This window comes from Eumetopias jubatus, unplaced genomic scaffold (genome assembly GCF_037043125.1).
Source record: "Eumetopias jubatus isolate StellerSeaLion01/CBP00866 unplaced genomic scaffold, mEumJub1_p1.0 scaffold_2, whole genome shotgun sequence".
NCBI lineage: Eukaryota > Metazoa > Chordata > Mammalia > Carnivora > Otariidae > Eumetopias > Eumetopias jubatus.
In genome coordinates this window covers 196,707,387-196,730,839 of record NW_028274808.1, presented here as the reverse complement: position 1 = coordinate 196,730,839, position 23,453 = coordinate 196,707,387, and the positions used below count along the sequence as shown (strand labels likewise).

Below are 23,453 nucleotides of genomic sequence, written 5' to 3'. Positions count from 1 at the left end.
TTCATAAACCAGATAGAATATGGATGAGGTCATGTCAAAGTATCCTTCCAATACTAGAATTCTGTTATGTTGCTTCTCAGAACTGAGGATGACTTGGAAACCCAGGGGTGACTGGCATTGTCTTGGCCACGTGTCTCCCAAACAAAGGATGGGGAGGGGAGGCTCTAAAAGAGATCAGAGAGACGTCACATAGCCTCTTCTCTCTCACCATCTGTGCTGCTCCTTCCAGTTGTTCATTGATTCACTCAACAAACATGTGCTTATTACCTGTCCAGCACCAGCAGGTAAAGAAAGGAACAGGTCCCCATGCCAACCCTTATGAACTAATGAAGAAACAGTGCCATGGCAAATAAAAGCAGTGCTGTGACTGAGTAGACACCGAAACGGGTTGACACAGCACAGGAAGACGTTTTCAGCTTTGAGTCTTCAGAGTCTCCCCAGAGTTGGTCTGGAGAAAAGAACCATCTTTATGTTCCCTGACTTTAACCCGGCCAGGAGTTCTTGGTTTGCTTTGGGGAAGTTCGCCTGGAGGACCTCATTCTCAGAGCCCTTGGAGCTTCCTCAGTCTGGGGCCTCTACTTCTGTCTGTCTCATCAGGCATGGCTCATCTATTAGCAGGGAGCCTGGGGTTCTGGTAAGGTCAGAGTTCCAGCTGGGACAAAGAAGAGCCACCTCTGGCTGTTGAACCACTCATTCATTACTCAGTCACTCAGTTTGAACAAGTCATCTCCTTTCAGCTACCTCATTTGTGAAATGGGGATAACTTTTCCTATCTTATGATGTTATTGTGAACTTCAAATGCAAACACCCAGTAGAGTTCCTGCGGCCTACCAAGGCATGATACATACAAATGCTGCTGGTTTGGTAGTTTGGTAGCATGAGAAGTATCGCTCTGGCCTGACAGTTCTCAACAGGGGTGATCTCCCACTAGGGGACATTTGTCAACATCTGGAGACATGTGTGATAGTCCTGGCTGAGTGGGGAGAAGCAGTGTTACTGACTTCTAGTGGAGAGAGACTACTAAACATCCGACAAGCACAGGACGGCCCCGCACCACTGGACGACTCTGCTGTAGTCCATCAAAATACCAATTTTAACACAATACATCCAAACTCTTGCTAGAGATCTCTAGTGCACTATTTAAAAAGCCACCCTTGCCTTGGTATTTAATATATAATTATAAAAAATATTTCTGTGACTGTCACCTGGAATTTTGGAAGATTTTGCCTCAAAATACCAGCTGCAAGTTTCAGTTCCTTCTGTCCATAAATGACTGGTTGCTGGCAGAACCTGATCCTCCTCACTCAGGTCCACTTGATTACTCATCAAGAAACATCACCGTCTTCTAGTCTGGCCTACAGCTGTGGAGTTTATTTTCTGACTTTGGAGACACCTGGACCCAATTCACATAATCAGAACCATAAGGGGCCTGCTGTGTGGAGAAGGAGCAGGGTGTTTAGGGTGATGATTATAGCAATTTTTTTTTCAGCCAAAATTCATGGAGCATCTACTACATTCCAGGCACTGTGCTAAGGGCTGGGCATTCAGTGGAGAATAAAACACAGTCCTTGTGGTTTTTGTACCTAGCTGCTTTCAGGCATCTTTAGCCTGTATTATTGTAATTATACAAACTTTTGAGATAGGCAGGAAGGGTATTTGTCACAGGTGAGATAGTTATACTTACGGACAAACTCACAATCAGGATTCTTTGTTGAAAAGAGCAGAATGAACCCTTGGTCCAATAAGCATAAAAGGAGCGTATTAACGGATATTCATTAGCTTACACAATCCCTGGGATGTCCAGAGAATCGAACGGGGCAGGATGCAGCCAGGAGCCGTGATTATAACACGCCACTGAACAGGCTGCACACATGGTCCCATTGCTTCCAGGCACCAGCTTTGGAGACGCTGAGCAGGGGGTACAATTGCTGCTGCCAATTTCTTTCTTCTGAAGCCAAACCCCCTCTGGTTGCTCCTGATTGGTGGGATCTAGGACACATGCTTCCGTTCTACCTGCAAGGGGAGCTGGGAAATTGAGTTCTGCTTCTCCATTGGAGACGTAAGGAGATCTCATCAAGTGGAGACTTCCTTCCCCAACACAAAAAAAGCCATTCAAAAGGTAATGGGCAGGCACCACTATGACGTATGTCCAGGTGAATGGCAACTGCAATGCAGAGCCCCCACTCCTGTGATGAGCAAGGCACAGGCTGTGAGGGGTTAAGTAGGTAGATGATTGCAGATGACCTCCAATTTGTTCATGCTTTTCTGCGCTTCCCACCTCCACCAACCAAGAATTCTGTGTCTAGCAAAATCATCCCTCAAAAGTGAAGGAAGCAGACTTTCCCAAACAAACAAAAACTGAGGGACCTGCCCTACAAAATATGTTAAGCGAAGATCTTCAGGGAGAAGGAAAAGGTTATAGGTCAGGAACTCAGATCTACATAAAGGAAGGAAGAAGATTAAAGAAGGAAGAAATGAAGACAAAATAAAATTTTTTCTTCTCCTTCTTCTTAATTGATCTGAGAAGGCATTGTTTGTTGAAAGGAATAAGAGGAATGATGTATCAGGTGCTGGCCACACCAGGATAATAAGATGAATGACATATCACAGGTATGGGAGGGAAAGGAACCAAGGCCCAGAGGTGTTACTAGCCCAAGAACACAAAACCACAGTAAATGGCTGCACAGAGATTCAAACCCTGACCTCTTTGATCCCAGTTCTATGCCTTTTTCTCTCCACGAGTACCTCAGCTAAGCCTCCAGGAATATATAGGAATGAGCTCCAGGTCTTCCCTTTTGGGCCCCATTTCTCAACTCAGAGAAAGGAATCCCTGAACTTTTCCATTATTGTTGGTGACAGGGCTGACCCACGTGAGCCACATATCTGTGTGACAGTACCTGGCATGACAGCTCATTGATTGCAAAGCCTTAGAAAGAGCTGGGACCATCTGGTAGACCTAGGGCTCTGGAGGTTCTGGCTGATAACCTTCACTCACCAGTAATTCCTACCACCATTGACCAAGTGCTTAATGTATGCCAGGATCTGGGCTGAGCATTTGACACATATTTTAGCATTCCGTCCTCTTACTGGTCTGTTTTCATCCCTGTTTTACCAAACATGAAAGGGAATCCAGAGAGGTTAGGCAACTTGCCTATTATAGGTTGAATTGTGCCCTCCAAAAGACATATTCAAGTCCTAGGACCTGGAACCTGTAAACGTAACCTTATTTGGAAATAGGGTCTTTGCACTTGTAATTAAGTTAAATGAAGGTTGTACTGGATTGAGGCCTAATCCAATAACCGTTCTTATAAAACAGAAATTTAGAGGCAGAGACACACTAGGAGAAGGCCATGTGGAGAGAGGCAGAGATTGGAGTGATGTCTCTACAAAGCCAGGGAATGCGAAGGATTGCTGGCAGCCACCAGAAGCTGAGGAGAAGCATGCAACAGATTCGCCCTCAGAAACCAACAAAAGGAACCAACCCTGCTGACATTTTAATTTTGGACTCATGTCTGGCATCCAGAACTGTGAGAAAATAAATTTCTATACCGGGTTTTGGTACTTTGTTGGCAGCCAAAGGAGTTGAATACATCACCCAAGGTCACGCAGCTGGTAGGATGCAGAATCTGAACTTAAGGTTTATTTAAAAGCCCAGACTCTAAGCACAGCCTGGTCCCACCTGCCTTGCACAGTAAGACGCGCTATAGCAGGAAGTGCTTTAGAGGTCACACCCCCTGCTGTTCTCCAAACTGGATTTCTGGAGCACAGCTCTGGATGATGGCAATCTCTTGGCCATGACATCAATTTGATGTTTAAGAAACAGTAAGTCTTAGGCCAGTTCCCCCAGAAGCAATCCTGAAAAGAGGACATAAATGCAGTGTTTTATTGGGGAGGTGACCCCAAACAACCATCACAGGGGGAGAAGGGAGTGAACCCAGGAAGAGAAGGTGTCCAGATTGGAACACTCAGGTATCACCTCCTTGGTGAAGCCCTCTCAGATTGAACTGGACAGAGTAAGTCCTTATCTCAAACTCAGTGCTTCCCCCCAAACTGTGCTCACTTTCATATCACAGAATGTATCATGATGTCTAGAATGTGCAGTTTTACATACTTACCCCCCCCATTAGCCTAAGTTATTGAAGAGCATTTTCTTCTTAAATCCTCAAGAAAGCAGAGAAGATGGGGGGTTGGTGATGGACAGACCATTTTTCCCAGTAGATCCTGAAGGTGGTGCACCTAGGTTTTGGGCAAGTTGCACAAAGCTACATGATGTGGGTGAAGGAACAGACTTTACTGGAGGAAGGGAAACTCATAAGGCCAAGGTCAGCAGGAGGGGTGACATCCTCAGAGAGGTATGCTGAGCCAGGCTCCTTTACTGGGCACCCAGATTGCATCTATCCTCCAGTAGAGGGACCCTGACCTCCATTGCTCTTTTGTGTGCAGGACAGGCAAAATGGCAACCCTTCCAAAGCGGGGATAATTTAACTCTTTGGGCACTCAACCAGATTTTGGTACCAGCTCTTAAACCTGTCTGGGAACGCCTGCTGCCTAGCACCTGGGCACCTCTGAGTCACCTGCTGGAAACAGAAGTCCCTCCAGTCAGTGGAGAGGGGAGAAGCTGGCTCATGGGCTGAGTGAGTGAATGAATGAAAGGCAGGTAAGGCTGGATTGGAGTCTCTTTCAGAATCCCTTGCTCATGCTCTGTGCTATGCTGAGCTCTGAGTGGACTCACACCTTGACAGGTGGTGACCCATCAAGATACCTTGGTTTATTTTTGCAGTCATTCACTCTATGTTCTTCAAAGTCTTACTTACTACGGGCTGTTCAAGGCAGGGAAGAAAACAGAAAAAAAGAAAAAAATCTCCCTTCCTAGAGTTCACATTCTAAGGAAGAAGGTGGGCAGTAGTCTTTGTTGTTGTTGTTGTTTTTGAAAAACAAAATATTTCAGGAGGTGAGAAGTACTGTAAAGAACTGAAAGCACCCTTATCACCCAGTCAAGCTGAAATACACTGATCCCAGAATGCAGTAACTACCGTCAATCAGAATCTAGTAGAAAAGAATGTATCCCCTTCAGCCAAGGCAAGAGGGGCTCCTGCGCTGGGCCCTCCCACTCTTCAGAGGGCCTGCAAATCATAAACACGCTCTTGGGGTGTGAAAGAATTCCTGGGGGCCTCTGTCCCTGGGCCCTGGCACAGCATGTCCCAGGGTCCTAACCACAGTTCAGGACCCTGGGAACGCTTCTCGGCATCTCTGGCACGATCTCCTGAAAGCAAAGTGTGGCTGCACCCAAATGCTTCCAAGATTTTTAAGTTTTGCTGCCAACTTTAGAGACAGACACTGCTTTGAAGTGTGAGGAGGATTTGAGCAGCCTAAGGATTTCGTTTCAAGAAAAGACAAATGAGTTAACAATATGCAGCCTCTTTGCTCTGGAGTGCAGAGATGCTGTAGATTCTTGCATAACAAAGTAGCATTTTCCTGCAGTGCAGAGTATCCTCGTCTTGCTTCCTTTGGGTTCCAATAAGTAGGTGCAGGGGCACCCATGAACCTGCCAGGTACTGGCAACAGTTGTAGGATGGTTTGGGAACATTTTGCATTATTAAAATTCATCTTATGATTATAGCTGGATATGGTAAGTCCAGATAAAATTCATTTGAAGGGTGATACAGACTCTTTATGTTGGCAACTAGATGGACATTGAACCCTTGATTTACAATTATTTTGTAAAAATACTCGACGGGATTTCATTACATTTTCAAAGAAATAAATCCGTTTTGATTGACAAAATTTTTATTCAAATTTTTCATTCTTCCATTTGATGTATATTCTGCCTCTTAGTTTCAATAGATAATTTTGAATATTATAGGAGAAAAGTAACTGTTTGAAAACATTCGTGAATACTTTTTAAAAATTTGTACAATTACTTTAATTTGTGTTTCTGATGCAAATACATTGTAATTTTGTACACTTTGAACAAAAATATTTTCAGAGATCCTTTAGCTCAGTGACTATGAGTGTAAGTCTCTGCTGGGAATAGCCAGCCTCTCTTCCTGACCGGGGGACTGTGGAGAGGGTCATCGAGAAGAGTGACCACTGAGCTAAAGGTTGACCCCTGAGGTGGACCGGGGCACTCAGAGGCTCCTCACCCCCTCCCCTGTCCTCGAAATGTGGGTTCTTCTTGCCTTCCCTGCCCTGCTCCCACAGGCTGCTCAGAGGACAAAGCTTCGAGCTAGTGATGTGGTGTTGAAAACACCTGCATGATATACAGAACTGAACCTAGTTAAGGCCTCTCTCTATACAAACTTAAGATTTGATGGATGGATGCCGGGATCCATTCGTCTTACAGCTGCCCAAGACAAGCCTCGTATGGAAGTTCCCTTGCTTATTAAAACTGCCACCTACCACCCTGGAGAGGCCTGCTTCTCTTCCACCCCTCCCCGACCTCTGTGTAGGGGGGCCAGTTTCAGATCATACCCGGGAAGCTTTGGAGAGGGTTGCAAACCAACAGGGACCCCCTACCCAGCCCCAAACATCCCCTCAGCCATCTTGCATCTGGAAATGCCCCCACTCTACTCTCCAACCTTGACAAAGTGCAGACTTCCTCCTCTACCTGCCTGCAGTCCTGAGGACATCGCATGGTCAGGCACCATGGACACGGGGAGAATCGTCCCCTTTTCTGCCATCTGCACGACCTGCTATCACTGCTCCGGTCCCTATGAGCAACTGAGAACATTAGTCACCATTTTCCCATTCACTGAGCAATTATTGTGTGCCAAGTGTTATAAAAAGCTTGTTACAAACATTCATTTAACTATGTTAACCATCCTATAGAGACCATCTCTCCCTCTTTAACACGTAAACGGTAAGGCTCAGGAACTGGTCATCCACTCACTTCTTTGGTGAACATGGGTGCAGACCTACCACGAAGTAGGCACTTCCAGCTCCTGTAAATCAAATCACGAAGGAAAGACGTGTGGTGCTTGCGATCTACTGGTGATATGAAGAGCTTCATTCTGAAATCCCATAGCTGGTGAGCGATCGAGCCGAGGCTGTCAAGGTGCAAATTCCAAGTACTCAGCCATGCACTAAAATGTCTCCCCAGCGGCATCTGGAAATGGAGGCAGACGTTTGGAGACATCTGTGGAAGTGCTCCTGGGATTCTATAACCAAATTCAAATCTAACCACAAAAATCCATGTTTAGCATCAGTGGAGGGGAGCTGGTGATGGCCAGAGGGGAAAGCAGACACCAGCAGGAGGAAAAGTTCACTACACCTCTTGCTACCGAGCCTACTGAAGACTTCTGTGATGAGGCTGCAAAATGCATCCAGAGCCAGAGTCTGATGATGGGGCCTGGACGAGAACCCCAAATGCCCCTCCAGCCTACCTCCCGACTAAGGGCTGGGGCCAACCTAAGAATCAGCTGGATGAGTGTGAAGAGGTGAGGACAGCTTTATTTTGCTGCATTTGGAGTGATGGTTCCTGTGCAGGTTACTCTGCAGGAAAATGTGCAGGTTACTCTGCAAAATACCTGACATGGACACAAAGTTGTTCTTAAGTGTGATGATGCAGTTTTATAAGGCACTGAGTAAGACCTTAGTGCTGTTATTAGTGGAAATGAGAGCTGTGTCAGGAAGCCCTGTAGGAGTGTGGTGCTTATAAAAGTCACTGATTTGTTCTGCTTGCATTCTTCAGATATATGGTAGGAAAGGAACACATAAAATATTTCTGGAGTCAGTCCCTATTGTGGGGTGCTCAGAACCCAGCCGTGAGCAGCAAAGGAGGTGTAAAATGGGGCAGAACAGTAAGCAAGCAAAAGTCTGTGACTTGTGTTAGGACACATAAGTACAGGAATCTAGGGGAGAACACAGCATGGCTTGTCTTGCTTGGAGTCAGAAAATACTTTGTCAGGAAACAGACTATCCTGATGTCCAGTAGTCTGAGCATGATTGCAGTAGGGCTTGGAGCAGAGAAGGGTTTTCCAGACAGGGAACAGCATGCCAGGAGCCTAGGTGTCAGAGGGAAAATGACATGTTTGAGATGCGTGTTTTATAAACATTTGATACCTACATATAAGAGGGTATTATTAAGGTGCGCTCCCTAAGACTAAGAATTTCCACACACTTTTCTGGTTTATTTGTCAAAATGCTAATTCTGTAGTTGTAAGAGGCACAGTTGCTACAGAAAAAAAATCTCTGCTGAAAAAATGAATAAGCAACTAAATAAGAGTCTAACTCCCCATCTAGCTGAAATGGAATTAGGAAGAACTATGTCACAGCGTGCTTTCTCAGTGACCTGTCTGGAAGCGTATTCCACCATCTGCTTTTTTGCCGTTGCCTTCTTTGCTTTGAAACATTTCAATGGTATAATTTTATACTATGTTTATGGTCTCACATCCCCTGTGCCACAGTGACGTTTGCTCAATTCGCAGAACACCCCATGTCTTTTGAAAGTCGGTGATAAGAACACGCAGCCCGCAAGTGAAGACCGTATACAGACATCCCACACTGTGAAGAGCATCAGCTCTGGGATTCAGAAGACCCGGGTTTTGTGGCCAGCAGTGTGACTTTGAGCCTCGGAGCTCTGAGTGTAGACGGAGATCCGGGACTCATCTCTCAGGAAGTCTGCCAAGGGAGAAAGCACTGGAATAGACAGCCACAGATGCTCAGGAATGGTGTCTCCTCTCTAACTTTCCTTTGCGCTATGGCAGGAGCAAAGCCCCCCTCTCGGAAACGAGGGCCTCCTCCTGAAGGAGAAAAGGAACTATTCAAAGAAAGAGGAAAAAAAAGCAGGAGGGCACGCTGGACCCTGCTCACCGTGCCAGGAACCAAGCGGCTGAGCCAGGTTCTGAAATGCTTTCCACCTGAGGGTTCAGTTCCTCGCGCCCGCTTCCTGCCCCGGGTATGTGTTGGCTCAGAGGCTTCCTGAAAGGAGAGAGGCCAAAGCACTCAGAGAGCTTCCCGAGGGAGGAAACCCTGACTTCACAGAAGCTGGAGGCCGCGGGAGCTGGAAGGCAGAGGGGGTGTCGGGGCCCCGCTGGGGATGCAGGTTTGCGGAGGCGGTGGACCACGCGGGACTCCAGCTGGCTTTCCACGTTGGGGCGCAGCAAAGGGCATCGTGCATTCGTTCAGCCCACCAACCCTCCCCATCCCCCCGCTAGGCTCACGTCCCGGGCGGTTCTTGGGGTGGAGACCGGCGGGCCCCAGCCCCTCTGTGATCCTGGATGGAGGCGTCTGCTGAGGGTGCCTGTGTTCCTGGAGCTGAAAATCACAGAAATAATAGCCGCCAACCCACACTGCTTACTCTGCACCAGGCTAAGGGCTCTGCCTAATTGACCACTGAATCCTCTCTCAACCCTGGGGGCCACTGGAGCTGTCTCTGTTCATAGGCGAGGAAACGGAGAGGTCAAATCAGGTAGCTGGAGAGGGAAAGCCACTCCAGGCGTGGAGACCCTCTGAGAGCCAGAAATGCTCTGGTCCCTCAGTTCTAGAGTGTGAGCCTTCAGTTGGGCTCTTCGGTTGGATTTCCAACCTCTAAATCAAGCTGGGCCTCTAAGGGAAAGTAGGATGGTGGGTGCCGGGAGCTGGGGGCGGGGGCACATGGGTGCTTGGTGTTCAAGGGCTTCAGTCTGGGAAGGTGTCTGGAGGTGGACAGTGGTGACAGCCATATAACAGTGAGAAAGTGCTTAATACCACCGACCTGTTCACTTAAAAATGGTTAAAATGGTAAAAAAAATTATTTTATGTAAATTTTGCCACAATGAAAATTGTTTTTCACGGGTATAGGGGAATAGAGCTGAGCTCTAGAAATGCTCACCACATTGCACAAGAAATGGATCCTCTTTCATTAGAAAAGGAATTATTAAAGATAGAAGCCAAGGTATAGATTTTCCATAGATCAGGAGCCGTAACCAGGTAGTGAGTCCAGGTCTGAGATTTAAAAGAAGTCTGGTTTATATGTATGACACTCTGATACAATCAGCTACCTGTTCAGCTAAGTCAATTCTGTTCACTTGTTCAAAACAAATGTGTTGTGTGGATCATTCAGTGTCCTGTACTCAAAATCAGGGGGGGAAACCTGGGTCTCTGAACATAATCTCTAATACAACAATGCTATCTGCTAGCAGCAGGGAATTTTCCAGGTGCTCAGGAGACGGGGTCTGGAAAGGGAGATTACTCTTGCCTGAGCGTCCCCCATTCTGCCTGAATCCTCATGACCGCCACTCTGTGAGGGGCCTGAGGACACTAAGAGCCCGGGGGTCAAGCACCTTGCACTGTGGGGGACAAGAGCCTGACCCGCCGCCGTAGCCAACAGGCTCGGACCGCCCAGGGGGAAAAGGATTCAGTCTTCCCATGACTGGCCCCTTACAAGCAATGAATCACCACATTTAGAATGAAGAAAAAATCCAAAACATCACTTTAAATGAAGTCACCCCTCATGTTTCAAGGAAATTAAGGCTCTAAGATAGGGTAAGGAGCTACCCTATGTCACACGGCTTATTGGCATCTCGGGAAATTATTTTCTTCCTTTTTGTCTTTTCCCTGTCCCTCGGCAAGTATTTATTAAGGCCCTTGTCTTAGGCGGCAGCATAGAGAGGAGGCTAGAAACACAGATTTGAACCAGCCTGTCTGGTTTGAACCTGGCCTCCACTATTGATTATTCGTGTGACCTTGAGCAAGTTACTTAACTTCTTGCCCACTAGTGTCCCATCGGTAACATAGGGATGTAAGGATTCCAGAACCTACCAGTGGGGTTCTTAGGAGGATGGCCTTGGGGAACATGCACGGTGCTCTAACACAGCCCCAGGCACTCAGCAATCTCTGCATCCCTGTCCTCTCTTATTCACTCCCGTGTCCCCACACCAGGCACAATGGGATGCAGAAGCTGGAGGAAGAGTTGCATCAGCTTCATGATTTTGCCAAGTGTCACCTTCATGTCTTCTTCAAGGCTCCTGTCCAGGCCTGTGCTCTCCGCCTGGGGAATACACAGAGGACCAGCTCAGCTCCTGCCACCAGGAAGCCTCAGTCTGACAAAGACATTGACAAATAAACCATCATAAGGCAGCATGGGGATTATTACCTGTGTGTTATTAAGTGAAAAATTATAATCCTCTATGAATTACCTCAAATAATAATGTATTGCTCGGTGCATTCATTTCCTATTGCTGTGTAATAAGTACCCACAAACTTGAAGGCTGAAAACAACACCCATTCATTAGCTCACAGCTCAGGACGGCAGATGTCTGGATGGAATGAGCTGGGTTCTTCTGGCTGGGTCTCACAGACCAGGACTCCTATATGGGGACCCTGGGGAAGAATCCGTCCCCAGGCTCATTCAGAGACAGAACCCAGTTCCTTATGGCTGTGGGTCTGTGGCTCCCATTCTCTGCTGGCTGCCACCCGGGGCCACCGTCAGCTCCTGATGGCCACTGCATTCCTTCCCATGTTGCTCCCTCTGCCTTCAAACCAGCAACATCTTGTCCTCCTATATGTCGATACACAAAATAACTCACATGGCCATGTGTAACTTGAAGGGGGTGGGAAGCTCCATCCCAGCATGGGGCCAGGAGAGAAGAGGCTGGACGTCTTTGGTGACCAGCACTAGTGACTGCCATTAGGTAGTGAGTCATCAAAGAGAAAGCAATAACTGTGAGCATCCACTCTGTGCTGGGCTCTCTGTTGGGGACCGTATTAGTCAGGACTCTCATTTGCAAGAGAAAGAAGAAAGCTCACTGAAAGGAGCTCTAGGGAGACCCCAGTACTAGGTCTGCAGCCAGAAATGAGCCCAGGCAGCTTACAGAGTCCACAGAGGAATTGCAGGACTCTGCCTCTGGGACTGGAATCAGGGATGCAGCTCCATCCAGACCCTCCATCCACCTCCCAGCTCTGCTCATGCACATTCTGGGCTTGCCTGCTCCTCCGGCAAAGACAGAACTGCTGGAGGCCACGGTGGGGACTTCAGTGGGATGAGAGAGTGGCTTTCTCCCTGTTCCCATCTATTAATCCCAGAGAAGGACACGGGCTGGTCCACCCTGGGTCCCATGCCCATCACCAGCACCATAGCGGGGAGCTAAGAAGTGGCCTGAGATGGAGTTAAACAACAAGGTCTATAAGCAGGGGGAAGAAAATGAAAATAGAGAGAAGATAAAAGGAAGACCGAGGCTCCTACAGTCACCCCAGTTGCTTCGTGTTTATTCTGTCTCCAAGAAAACTCGGCAGTAAATGTTGTAAATCCCACGCGTCAGAGGCAGATGAGGGATGACAAGATTTGCACACATAATAACATTTGTTCACATCATAACAGAAGTGAGATTTAAAGTCTGTGTTCCTCCGAAGCCTGTGCTCTTTCTGCTAAGCCAACTGAGATTCTTCTTGAAAGGCTTTTTCTGAGTCCTTTCTGCATAAACAGGCCCAAGGAAAACGTTTGGGAGAACATGTCCTATACACTGTATCACATTAAAATTTGAATCCATGTTTTGGATTCAAATTCCTCCAAATTCAAATTTTAGACTAAGACCCCTTAGAGAGGGGTCTTAGTCTAAAACATGGGATTCTTTTTATAATCACCGCCCAAAAGCACAGCCTAGCCCTGGTGTTTGTCTTCCATTCCTTCACTCTGGACCATGTGGGCCAACTTTCCTCTTGGGTTTGCCAAGAGCGCGAGTAACACACTCAAAAATACATCACCTAAACAGGGGGCGACTTGTTGCTTTTAATCAAGGAAACACTGATGTCAACAGGAACCCTGGAGGCAAAATTCTGGCTAGGGGCTCAGCCTACTCTCAATTCAAATACCTCGTGGCTGTCACCGCTGGGTCCGGACAGCACAGGCACCCCCTGCTTTCAGCTTCTGACCTCAGAGTGCGGGCAGGAGTGGGGAGACACAGAGGTGGCCCTTTTGCCAGAGAAATGGCCTCCAATACCAGCCTCTGATGTTAACCTCTGAGACTCTGTTTTATGCAGAACAGAAGCTGCCCCCGGGTGCTGCCTATTGCTGCCAAATTCAACTACTAGCTGGACATTAGGCAACAGAGATTTGAAACTGGCCATGGCCATTTCAACCTTGGCTGCCATCATGAGCATGTTCCTAGGACAGGAACGGAGGGAACACTCGGGAAAGGCGTGATTCAGTGTTGAAGCCAGGTAACAAGAGGCCAGGAAAACAGCGAGTCTGCTCAGGAACTTCCCATAACCCCTTGGGCCAGGAGCAAAGAGTATTTCCCTGGTTACCTGTGTCCCTTATTGGATTATGCCAGTCTGAACAGTGAGAAGGAAAAGATTAAATGTTCTTTACCTAGAAATGCTAAAAAGAAGTCCCAGACTATGAAAGTGCTAGGTCACAAGACAAACAGGGGCAAGGTCTGCTACCAGGACAATGCTCTGGACTTTCTTTAGTGGTCATGGGGGAGACATTACATCTCTGGACAGGGATGACATAGCATGTGTCCTAGACTCTACTGACAGCCACTTTGTGACCACACGGGGACCTGGCTTTAGGATGGAGCTGATGGCATGTGTGTCACTGCAGGTCTAACCAAAGAAGCAGAACCAGAAACAAAGACAGAGTAAGGGATTTACTATAATGAATTGGCTGACACAGTTGTGGAGGCCAGACAAGAAAGTCCAAAATAGTAGGGCAGGCTGTTGGGAAAGGCAAAGTAAAACTCACAGGATGGGCAGAAGCTGCTCCACAGGCAAAATTTCTTCTTCTCCAGGAAAGTTCTTCTTCTTTATCAGTTCTGCTCTTAATATCTTTCAACTGATTGAGTCAGGCCCACCCAGAATATCTAAGATAATCTCCTTTCCTTAAAGTCCACTGATTATGGACTTTAATCACACCTACAAATACCTTCACAGTAACACCTGGATCTGTGTTTGACTGAATAACTGGGAACTGTAGCCTAAAAGAGTTGACACATCAAAAGACCATCACAGTATGGAATAGGGAGAGAGGAAAAGATGATTTCTTAATGAATTCATTGAGTTCCTAGATCAAACCATGCCTGAACTCCATGACCTCTGCACTTTCCAGTTGCACTTTTCATAAATTCAGCCTTTGGCATCTCAAGCTGTGTTTTCTGTAACTTGCAGCCTGCAGTCCTGACTGACACAAGAGGAACCCAAAACAAGGAAGTGACAGCCTCATTCTGACCAAACCTGCCAAGAAGGGTTATGTTCCAGTCTGGGTCCCAGATAGTGTGAAACACATTGTCACACACCAGAGTAAATAAAGGGGTGGTCACTGCGACTCAGAGGAAGATGTTTATTGAACACATGCTCTGTGTTGGCCCCGAGCTCTGGACACAAAGACGCAGAGGGGACACTTGCTCTGCCCATGGGGAATGGGTAAGCAAGCAGACGGCAGCCAGAGTGGACAATGCCTGGTAGAGCAGAGGAGAGTACAGGGCCCATGCGAGCCTGAGCAGGCAGCAAGGACCCAATCCAGCCTCTGTGTGTCAAGTCAGGCTTCCTGGAGAAAGTGACGTTTCTGCTCTGTCTGGAAGGGTGAGAAGCAGCAAACCGGGGAAGCGAAGTGAGGGAAAGGAGCTCCAAGAAGAGGGAATGGCATATTTGAAAGGGGACGGCCACTTGGGTATGATGACGATGAGCCCTAGTGACCCTTAATACTGTGTGATCTGGAGCAAGTCATTTAACTTCTCTGGGCCTTCGTGCCCCCAAGGGATAATGATAGAATAACTGCATTAACACCTGCCCTGGTCTTGGAACAGAGTTAGGTATCATCATCGCATCACCATCATCACCAGGAAAGGACTGGTAGGGGATGGTTGGAGACCTCAGACAGTCTTCCAGTCCTCGGGGAGCCAGGGAAAAACTTGAAAGAGGGGGCTGGCAAGAGTGGATTTCTGTTTTAGAGATGCTTCCTGGGAGGAGAAAGGACTCCAGGCAGTGAGACATTGATCATGATACGACTGTGGGAAAAAATCTTGAAGCCACTTCCACGGAAAAGGGTCCAAGACATGGAGATGGATGTTTGCTCTGAAAGAGAGCTGAATCTGGCTGGAGGGGCAGTGATGAGTGCTTGGGGACAGACTAGGGTGGCCTTAGGGTCTACAGGGCTGTTCTGGGAAAGAAGGTACCAGAGTTTTAAGCTAAGGATGGCAGCACCAGGGAGTCATCACAATTCACCTTCATCTTGGGAAGAATTTGCATTAGCCAGAGCCACCCTGAGCCTGGAGGGTGGCTCCAGCAGAGAATGAGTTCCCCATACATGGAGGTATGCAAGCAGACTCTGGATACGCACTTGACAGGGAGACAGGGAAGGAAGCTCAAGCACAAGGCAGGTTGATGTAGATCATTTCTAAGCTCCTCCCACCTTAATCTCTGTTATTCTGAACCCCAGAGAGATAGTGTGGTAATTTCCTATGGCTGCGTAGTAAATCACCACAAACTGAGTGGCTTAAAACAACACCGTCTGTCTCAGAGTTCTGGAGGTCAGAAGTCCACCCTGGGTCTCAATAGGCTAAAATCAAGGTCTCGGCAGGGCTATGTTCCTTTCCGGAAGATCTAAGGGAAAACCTTTTTCCTTGCCTTTTCCAGCCTCTGGAGGCTTCCTGTGTTCCTTGGCTGTGGACACTTCCATGGTCTTCAAAGCTAGCAGAACAGGATCTTCCAAATTCTCTCTCGCTCATGCACCACACCCGCCCCCACCTCCACACCCATCCCACTTCCCCACAGGATCTCTCACCTGGCAGATGGAGCCTCCTCAAGGCCATTCCTGAAGTCTGCTGTCCCACCATCACCCCATGTGCTCTGGGGACTTAATGGCCCTCTTTCCTCCATGAGGACAGCAGCTCCATCACTCACCGTCTCGTCCGTCCTGTCCATCTCAGGCCTGTCCACTGCAGACTCTCATTAAATCCTGCGTGTCCAGGGGCACCTGGGTGGTTCAGTCCGTTAAGCATCTGTCTTCGGCTGAGGTCATGATCCCAGGGTCCTGGGATCCAGCTTCGAGTCGGGCTCCCTGCTGAGCAGGGAGTCTGCTTCTCCCTCTGCTACTCCCCCTCCCCATGCTCTCTCTCTCTCTCCCAAATAAATAAATAAAATCTTTAAAAAAAATACTATGTGTCCAGTGAATCAACAAAGAATCCATTCAAAGAAAATGACGGGCATCTGCTGAGAGTCATCTGCTCATTAGCTCTGGCTGTTCGGCTTTCCTGGCATAACGAGGTACCAACATGGGGCTCATGCTCTAAGAAACTAAGGGGGTTGTGGGAGAAACCTTTGCAGGAAGACAAAGACTTTAATCTGTTGGGGAATTCCTGCCTGTATTTTTAACAGTCACCTTCCAGACGGAGCAGCCTGATGCTGAAGGAGCCGTGGAAGGGGCTGGGGCCGGGGGTGCAGAGCAGGGAGCAGCAAAGGACTCAGTGAGCAGAACACACATGTGGGTTCCGGAGGTCTGCCCGCAGCCAGGGCGGGGGTGGGGGGTCTCTGGCAGCCGGGGTGGGGCTGATTCAGCTGTGCTCTGTGCCTTCCTCCTGGGCTTGTGTCTCACTCTGAGTAACAGGATGAACAACCATCAGGTTAACTTGGCAAAACCTTCCTTACAGATCTGCTCTGCCCAGCTGGCTGCAGGCTGCTGAACAGAAATGAGAAAAGAGTGGTAAGGGAGGGAGATGAGGTCCAGTCCGCTCAGTGCCTGGGGCTTGGGGTGCAATGGAAGCCTCTGATTTGCCCAAGAAGTTCCATCAACAGCCACACACAGTGTCCCGAGTGAGACGAGGCTGGCTCTCCCAGCAACACGTTTATCTCGACTTCAAACACCCAGACAACGTCCTGTTTTCCGGCAACATCCACTCAATCTGAACGGTCCAAGGACTTGTTTTGGTGCATGGGCTTGTTTTTCCTCCCTGTCCTGAATTGGAACCTCGTGCGATGAACCCATCCAGAAGCCCCAAGCATTTCAAAGCTGGCCTGGCATCCCTGGCCGGGCTGGCTTGTCTGCCAGGGAGGCCCATGCCCTAGGCACCTCCATGGAGGGTATGAGGAGACTCCTTCATCCAGAAGAAAATCACCTCTCTGTTGGCCGCTCCCCCCGCTCCAAACACACATAGTCCTGCCCTGTCCAGGAGGGTGCCCCAGAGACTGTCCCCAGGTCATCTCAGTAAAGGTGTTGAGAGAACACACGCTCACCTGCCAAAGAGGGGGGCATGGCTGGGATCCCTGCCCAGGGCTTAAACACCAGAAAGCTAGGTAAATAAAGCCTCAGGCCTAGAAGGGACCAGAGTGACGCTACTCTGTTTATGGACAGGGGCTTCATGGGCACCGGATCAGGATGGGATTTCTCAGGGCAGACACAGCGGGGGGAGTCTGGAGCTGGACACCACGGCCTTCCTACCCTCCCTCACAGCCAGAGAGGTTGGAGACAGACAGACAGACACAGGCCCAGATTTCTGGTCCTCCTTAGCCTTGTGATCTCGACCAGTTTCACGTCCCCTGAGACCTTCTGCTTCCTCGTCTGGGAAATGGGAATAACCCCGCTCACCCGATGGAGGCTCACGGCGTGTGTGACAACCGCTGGGACGACCGTCACAGAAGTGGTGCCAAGTGATGCTCTTCCTCTCTCTGACGGCTCTTTGTCCTTGATGGTTCCTTAGTCTTGCTGGGGCAGCCCAGGGACCCCAACTCATCTCTGACTCTGAGGGTCTCACTCCTCACAGGGGGCTAGAAGGATGAATGAGGATGGGGCACAAAGTCCCGTCTGGACCCATTCACCTCCAGCTTTGTGACCTTGGACAAGTTGCTGGAACTCTCTGAGCCTCCATTTCCCCACCTGGAAAATGGAACTGTTTCTGGGGTAGCTGCGTCCCAAGGTCACATGTGGGAATGGAGATTCTGACGTTAGCTCAGCGTCTTTTGTTCCTCACTACGGGCCTCTGAGCTAGGTGCTTTTATCATCCCCATTGCACATATAACGAGAGGGAGGAAAGAGCCAAGAAACCTGCCCAAGGGCATCACCGGAAGTGGGCAGCCCTGCGCTGCACTGAGCATCTCAGGAGAGAGCTTATTTGTAACTGGTTGTCCATACGGAGCCCTGCCTGCAGAGCTTAGTCACTAAAAGAGCCGCACGTTTGGAGAACCAACGCTTCCTGAGCATCTGTCTTGTACTGGGGCCTGTGCTGGGGGCTTGAAGTGGCCTGGCTTTGGGGTGGGGGGTGCTCACACATCTCCTGCCAACCACATGCGCCAGCATGAGCCCCACTTCCAGATGCAGAGACACAGCTGCTCAAAGGGAAAATGACTGCCCAAGCTCCTGCTGGGTGGTGAGTGGTGGGTGGACGCTGGCACCAGGCTGCCTGACCCCAAGCCCTGGATCCCTGGTGCTCAGTCCATCACTTCCAGCCCCTTTGCCTCCCCCACTTCTGTTCTGGTTTACAACAGGGTCCCCCTTCTAACTGCAGAGGCTGACTGCCCACCCCTCATCCAACCTTGCCTTACCCTTGTCCTCCGCCCCCTCATCACCCAGTCCTACCATGTCTGGAAAGCCCCTGCCCGGAGAGAAACTTCTATTGGAAGTGTGGGAGACGAAGGGCCCGCGCGTCCCTTCCAGGTGTCCCACACACCCCCAAGCAGCCCCTCCTCTCACACGGGGGCGGGAGGTGGGGGGGGACTTCAGGTCTGAAAAGATCCAGTGTCCAGGGCCAGGTGGGCGTGCTGGATGGCCTTGGCTGGGCCCCACAGGAAGCGGAGGAGGCGTGGAGGTCCACCCCCAAGCTGCTGCTTTATTAAAGGGGCGCCCGCCATCGGCCACAGGACGCAGTGAGCCTGCCTCTGTACCATGATGCCCAGGCTGCTCGCCTTGCTGCTGCTTCTGGCCTGGCCCCCCTCCTCGCAGCCGGCTCCCCCGACCTGCTACTCCAGGATGCTGAGCCTGAGCCGGGAGGTCACTGGTGACTTCCAGAGCCTGCAGGCCGTGAAGCCCTCGGTGAGTCCCCTCCCACTGCCCTCCGCGGACCAGGGGGTTCAATTCAGACCCAGTTCTCCTAAACTTGCCTTTGGACCAGGGGGAAAAAAAACAAAACAATACACTGTTTTTCTTTTCTGGCCAATGTTAATCTCAAGGGTTTGCATTTTATTCCCATCCTACTAAGTACGAATGACAGTGGTTTGCATCTTTTTTTAAATACAAGGAAAATCTATCAGAGACATCACAATGCCTTGTCTTTGTTGGTAACTTGCCAGCAACAACCAGAGGATCAGGTTTTACAGGTTTACATTTTACAACCAGTTGTAAAATGTAAAAGAAAAAAAAAAAGGAAAAAACAAAACCTCGCCGAGGAGCCTGAAACTCCGGAGTTAAGGAGGAACACAGAATTAAGGTTATTCTCTTCGGAAGCCTGGTGATTGTGAGTGAGCGCTAAGGGGGACCCCTGCCCAGGACATGCCCTCCCCTTACTGCTGTTTACCCTGGGCAGACCGCTTAGCCCCTGAATCTCTGCGTGCTGAGCTGTGAAAGGGCTGGTCCAGCACCCACCACCAGCTCAGGAGCCGCGAGGGTGAAGGCGTGAATGAGACATGGTAGGCACAGTGCTGGGCAGGGGACACCCCAGGAATGTGAGCACTGTAAGCGCTGCTCTTTTCACAGGCAGACCCATGGCTCAGGGAAGCAGGTTCTGGAAGGGTTGCCCAGAACCAGAACCCAGGCCCCACTGGCTGCTTATCCAGGATAGAAACAAACAAATTAATCTTCATTAAAAGCTTTGATACAATCTGGGGTGCCTGGGGAGGGGGGGCTCAGTCGGTTGAGCGTATGACTCTTGATTTCAGCTCAGGTCATGATCTCAGGGGCGTGAGATCGAGCCCCGCGTCGGGCTCTGAGCTCAGCTGGGAATCTGCTTAAGATTCTGTCTCTCCCTCTGCTGCTCCCCCACTTAAAAAAAAGCTTTGATAAAATTTAAAAGTGTCTAAAAGTGTCTCTTCGGCCCTTGTAAATGCTTTAAACGAAATGTAATGTTTCCCAGATGCGGGGTTATGATACCCTAACACCTTTTCTTTTCTTTTAAAACTTAAATAATGTGTATGTTTTTCCTAATTATAAAAGGCATACATAGTAGGCCCCCCATATCCGCGGTCCACAGCGACCCGGAAGCAGATGAGCCCCCTTCTGACATGGTCAGAAGGTCAGTGGTAGCCTAACCCTACATCACATGCCTATGTCATTCATCTCCTCACGTGGGCACTTTATCATCTCAAATCATCACAAGAAGGGTGAGTACAGTACAGGAAGAGATTTTGAGAGAGAGGTCACATTCACTTAACTTTTATGATAGCACGTTGTTGTAATTGTTCTAGTTGATTAGTAGTAATTGTTGTTAATCTCTTACTGTGCCTCATTTATAAATTAAACTTTATCTAGGTTTGTATGTATGTATAGGAACAAACATACTATATATAGGGTTCAGTACAATTTATGGTTTCGTGCATCCACTGGGGCCCTGGACTATATCCCCTACGTATAAGGGGGAGACCACTATGCTTTATAGACCAGTTGGAAAATGCACAAAGGACAAAGAAGAAAATAATATTACTTGCCATTCTACCACCTAGAGGTAACTGCTGCTATAACATTCTGGGGGAGAGTATTTCAGCTTTCCGACTAAGCATAGGTATTCAAATCCGTGTGTGTGTGTGTGTGTGTGTGCGCGCGCGCACGCGCGTGTTTAAGCAAATCAGATCAAGGAAGGCCCTGGTGCTGTCTGGCTGTTAGAGGGTGGCAGAGAGCCTTCTGTGACCAACTGAGGGTGCATCCCTGTGGGCATCACCCTAACCCATCTTCCTTTTCTGCAGGAGCTGTGTGTGAGATACCTGCCCACGCTCTACCTGGATATACACGTAAGATGGTCTTCCTGTCTGGGGAGGCAGGGGGGTGGGGAGAGACCCCGTGCAGAAGGATGCAGGAGTCCCCAACTCCTGTCCCTCTGGCTACCGCCCTCCCTGCTGTCCACTTCCAGAATTACTGTGTGTTGGCCAAGCTGCGGGACTTCGTGGCATCATCCCAGTGCTGGAAGGTGGCCCAGGTGGATGCCTTGAAGGACAAAGTGCGGAAACTGTACACCATCATGAACTCGTTCTGCAGGAGAGTAAGTGACACTACTGAAAATACCTTTTCTGCTTGTTATCAGCCAAGATGCTCAGGGCTTTTAGAAGAGGAAGTCTGGGGGTGGGGGGAGAGGAGGAGGAGGAAGAGAAACATTTTGGGGTGCTTCCAGTTCACAAAGCCCTAGGCCCTCCCTTCCATGAGCTCACACTGGGGTGGGGACAACACCCAGGACCACATGCTAACCATATAAGACAGACACGGCTAGGAGCCAAATGGAGTAGAGATTTGGGGGGAGAGGGCCATGAATTCAGGGAGCTCCAGAGCGCCAGGTTCGGAGGAGACTTTCTAGAAGAAGGGCTTCAGATGCTCTGTGATAGGAGGCTTCCGGGAGAAGAGGGGAAGGAGACGGAAAAATGCAGAAAAATCAGCATTACCAAAGAAAGCAAAGTCATGGGATCCCAAGGGCACAGGCTTCAGCATCAGACAGACCTGAGCTCCCGTCTGTCTTCCTGCTTCCCTGATGGGAGCAACTCGTCACCTCTCTGAGCCACAGTTCCCTCCTTTGTGAACTGGAGACATAATTATGCCCACCTCACGCCCTCGTTGGAAGGATAATAAGTACACCCTGACCATGTGTGTGAGGAGGGGCTGTTGCAGTAAGTCCCTTGATCCTAAGAACCCTAGCAGAGTGACCATACATAGAATTCCTAGCACCAGGCCTGGCCCAGAGTAAGTCATCAGGATAAATAATTAGCTATTGAGTTTAATTTATTTGTTCATGCATCTAAGGTTTCTTACAGATTTCCTCCCCACACCCATTGCCCTCCTCACTCCCTCTCCCCTTGGTCTGCAGAGGGAAGACAGGAAGAAGATGTAATTATAATACAGTATTATTTATATTTATAATGCAGTATTATATCATGTTCTACAGGAACATGAAGATGGGGCCAGTTCTCCTTGGGAGAATAAGGAATGGAAAGTTTTCACACAAAAGGAAAGAACTGAACAGTCTTTGAAGATAACCAGATAACCAGGAGTCCTCTAGTTGTGCCTGGGTTGTGGGGCGACATTCAGTAACATTCTTGCTTATTGCACATTTTTTTCAGGATTTGGTTTTCCTCTCGGATGACTGCAATGCATTGGAATACCCAATCCCAGTGACCACGGTCCTGCCAGACGGTCAGAAATAGGGCAGTTCTGACCAGAGAGAGAGAGAGCCCAAGGGGACCGCAGTTACATCAGCTGCCCAGACACCACGGGCTAAAGCCACGCCCCCCACCAGGCCTCCCTGTTACTATAGCATCAGAAGCTGTCAGGTTTCTCCACCTTCTGGAAAACAGGGATTCTGCTCCTCTCCCAGAACCTACTTTGAAAACAATTAGGAGCTTTGCTTTCATTTCCCCCTGGTTTTGCCTTGCCAGGATGGTTAGATACACAAGGATGTTTACTGGATCCCTGAGAAGAAAAGGCCAAACCCGCATCTCTTGTATGAATGTCTAGCCTGAGAACAAGCAAAACAGTAGGTTTGTATTAGCGCTTTAACGGAGTACTGGTAACATTTTTCTTTCTTGATAGGAATCTGCTTACATTTAGCCAGGCTTCTATTTCATACCCTCTCCCACCACAAACTTTCCTTGTAGTTAACTTTCATTATTAAAGAAATTTCACTGTCAGATAAAGTGTATCTGTAAAGTTCATAATTACATAGTGCTGATGGGAACCGCTCTTTCATTGAAAGGTGATAAAAGTCCAATAAAGACTAATCTCCACGGTGAGAAACACATGTGGTGCTGTATTTGTCTAGGCTGGATATGAGAGTGTTGATTTCATGCACGTTCTAAAAGTTGCTGCTCTTAGCAAGATGCATCTTTCTCCCTCTTTCTGAGGGATGCACAGGTGTTTCTGAGTCTGTTTCAATCCACCTGCATGAATGTCTGCCCTTAGAGCACTGGGAGATGCTCCCATTTATATTTGGGCACAGACTGCACCTTATGTCATACCCACAGGCCGTGCGGTGCCTGGCACTTCCCACAAACACCAAGTCACTGAGTCTTTGGTTGCTGCACAAGCAACAAAAGAAAAATAAATACATGAGACTGTATGAAACTAAAAAGCTCTGCACAGCATGAGAAACCATCAATCAAATGAAAGACAATTATGGAATGAGGGAAGATATTTGCAAACCATATATCTGATAAGGGGTTAATATTCAAAGCACATAAGGAACTTCTATAAAGTCAATAGCAAAAAAAAGGGGGGGCAAACTAGTAATCCAACTTAAAAAATGGACAAAGGACCTGAGTAGACAGTTTTCCAAAGAAGACATACAAATGGCCACAAGATACCTGAAAATATCACTAGCCATCAGGGAAATTCAACTCAAAACCACAATGAGACA

At 48.7% G+C, this 23,453-nt stretch overlaps 1 protein-coding gene across 1 annotated transcript; it reads left to right on the top strand.

The window, feature by feature from the left end:
- Positions 1–18,793: 18,793 nt before the first annotated feature.
- CYTL1 (cytokine like 1) lies at positions 18,794–22,245 on the top strand. Its single transcript, XM_028126415.1, has 4 exons — positions 18,794–18,940; positions 20,803–20,847; positions 20,967–21,095; positions 22,162–22,245. Exons 1-4 carry the CDS (start codon positions 18,794–18,796, stop codon positions 22,243–22,245), a joined length of 405 nt encoding a protein of 134 aa, XP_027982216.1.
- The last annotated feature ends 1,208 nt before the right edge of the window (positions 22,246–23,453 follow it).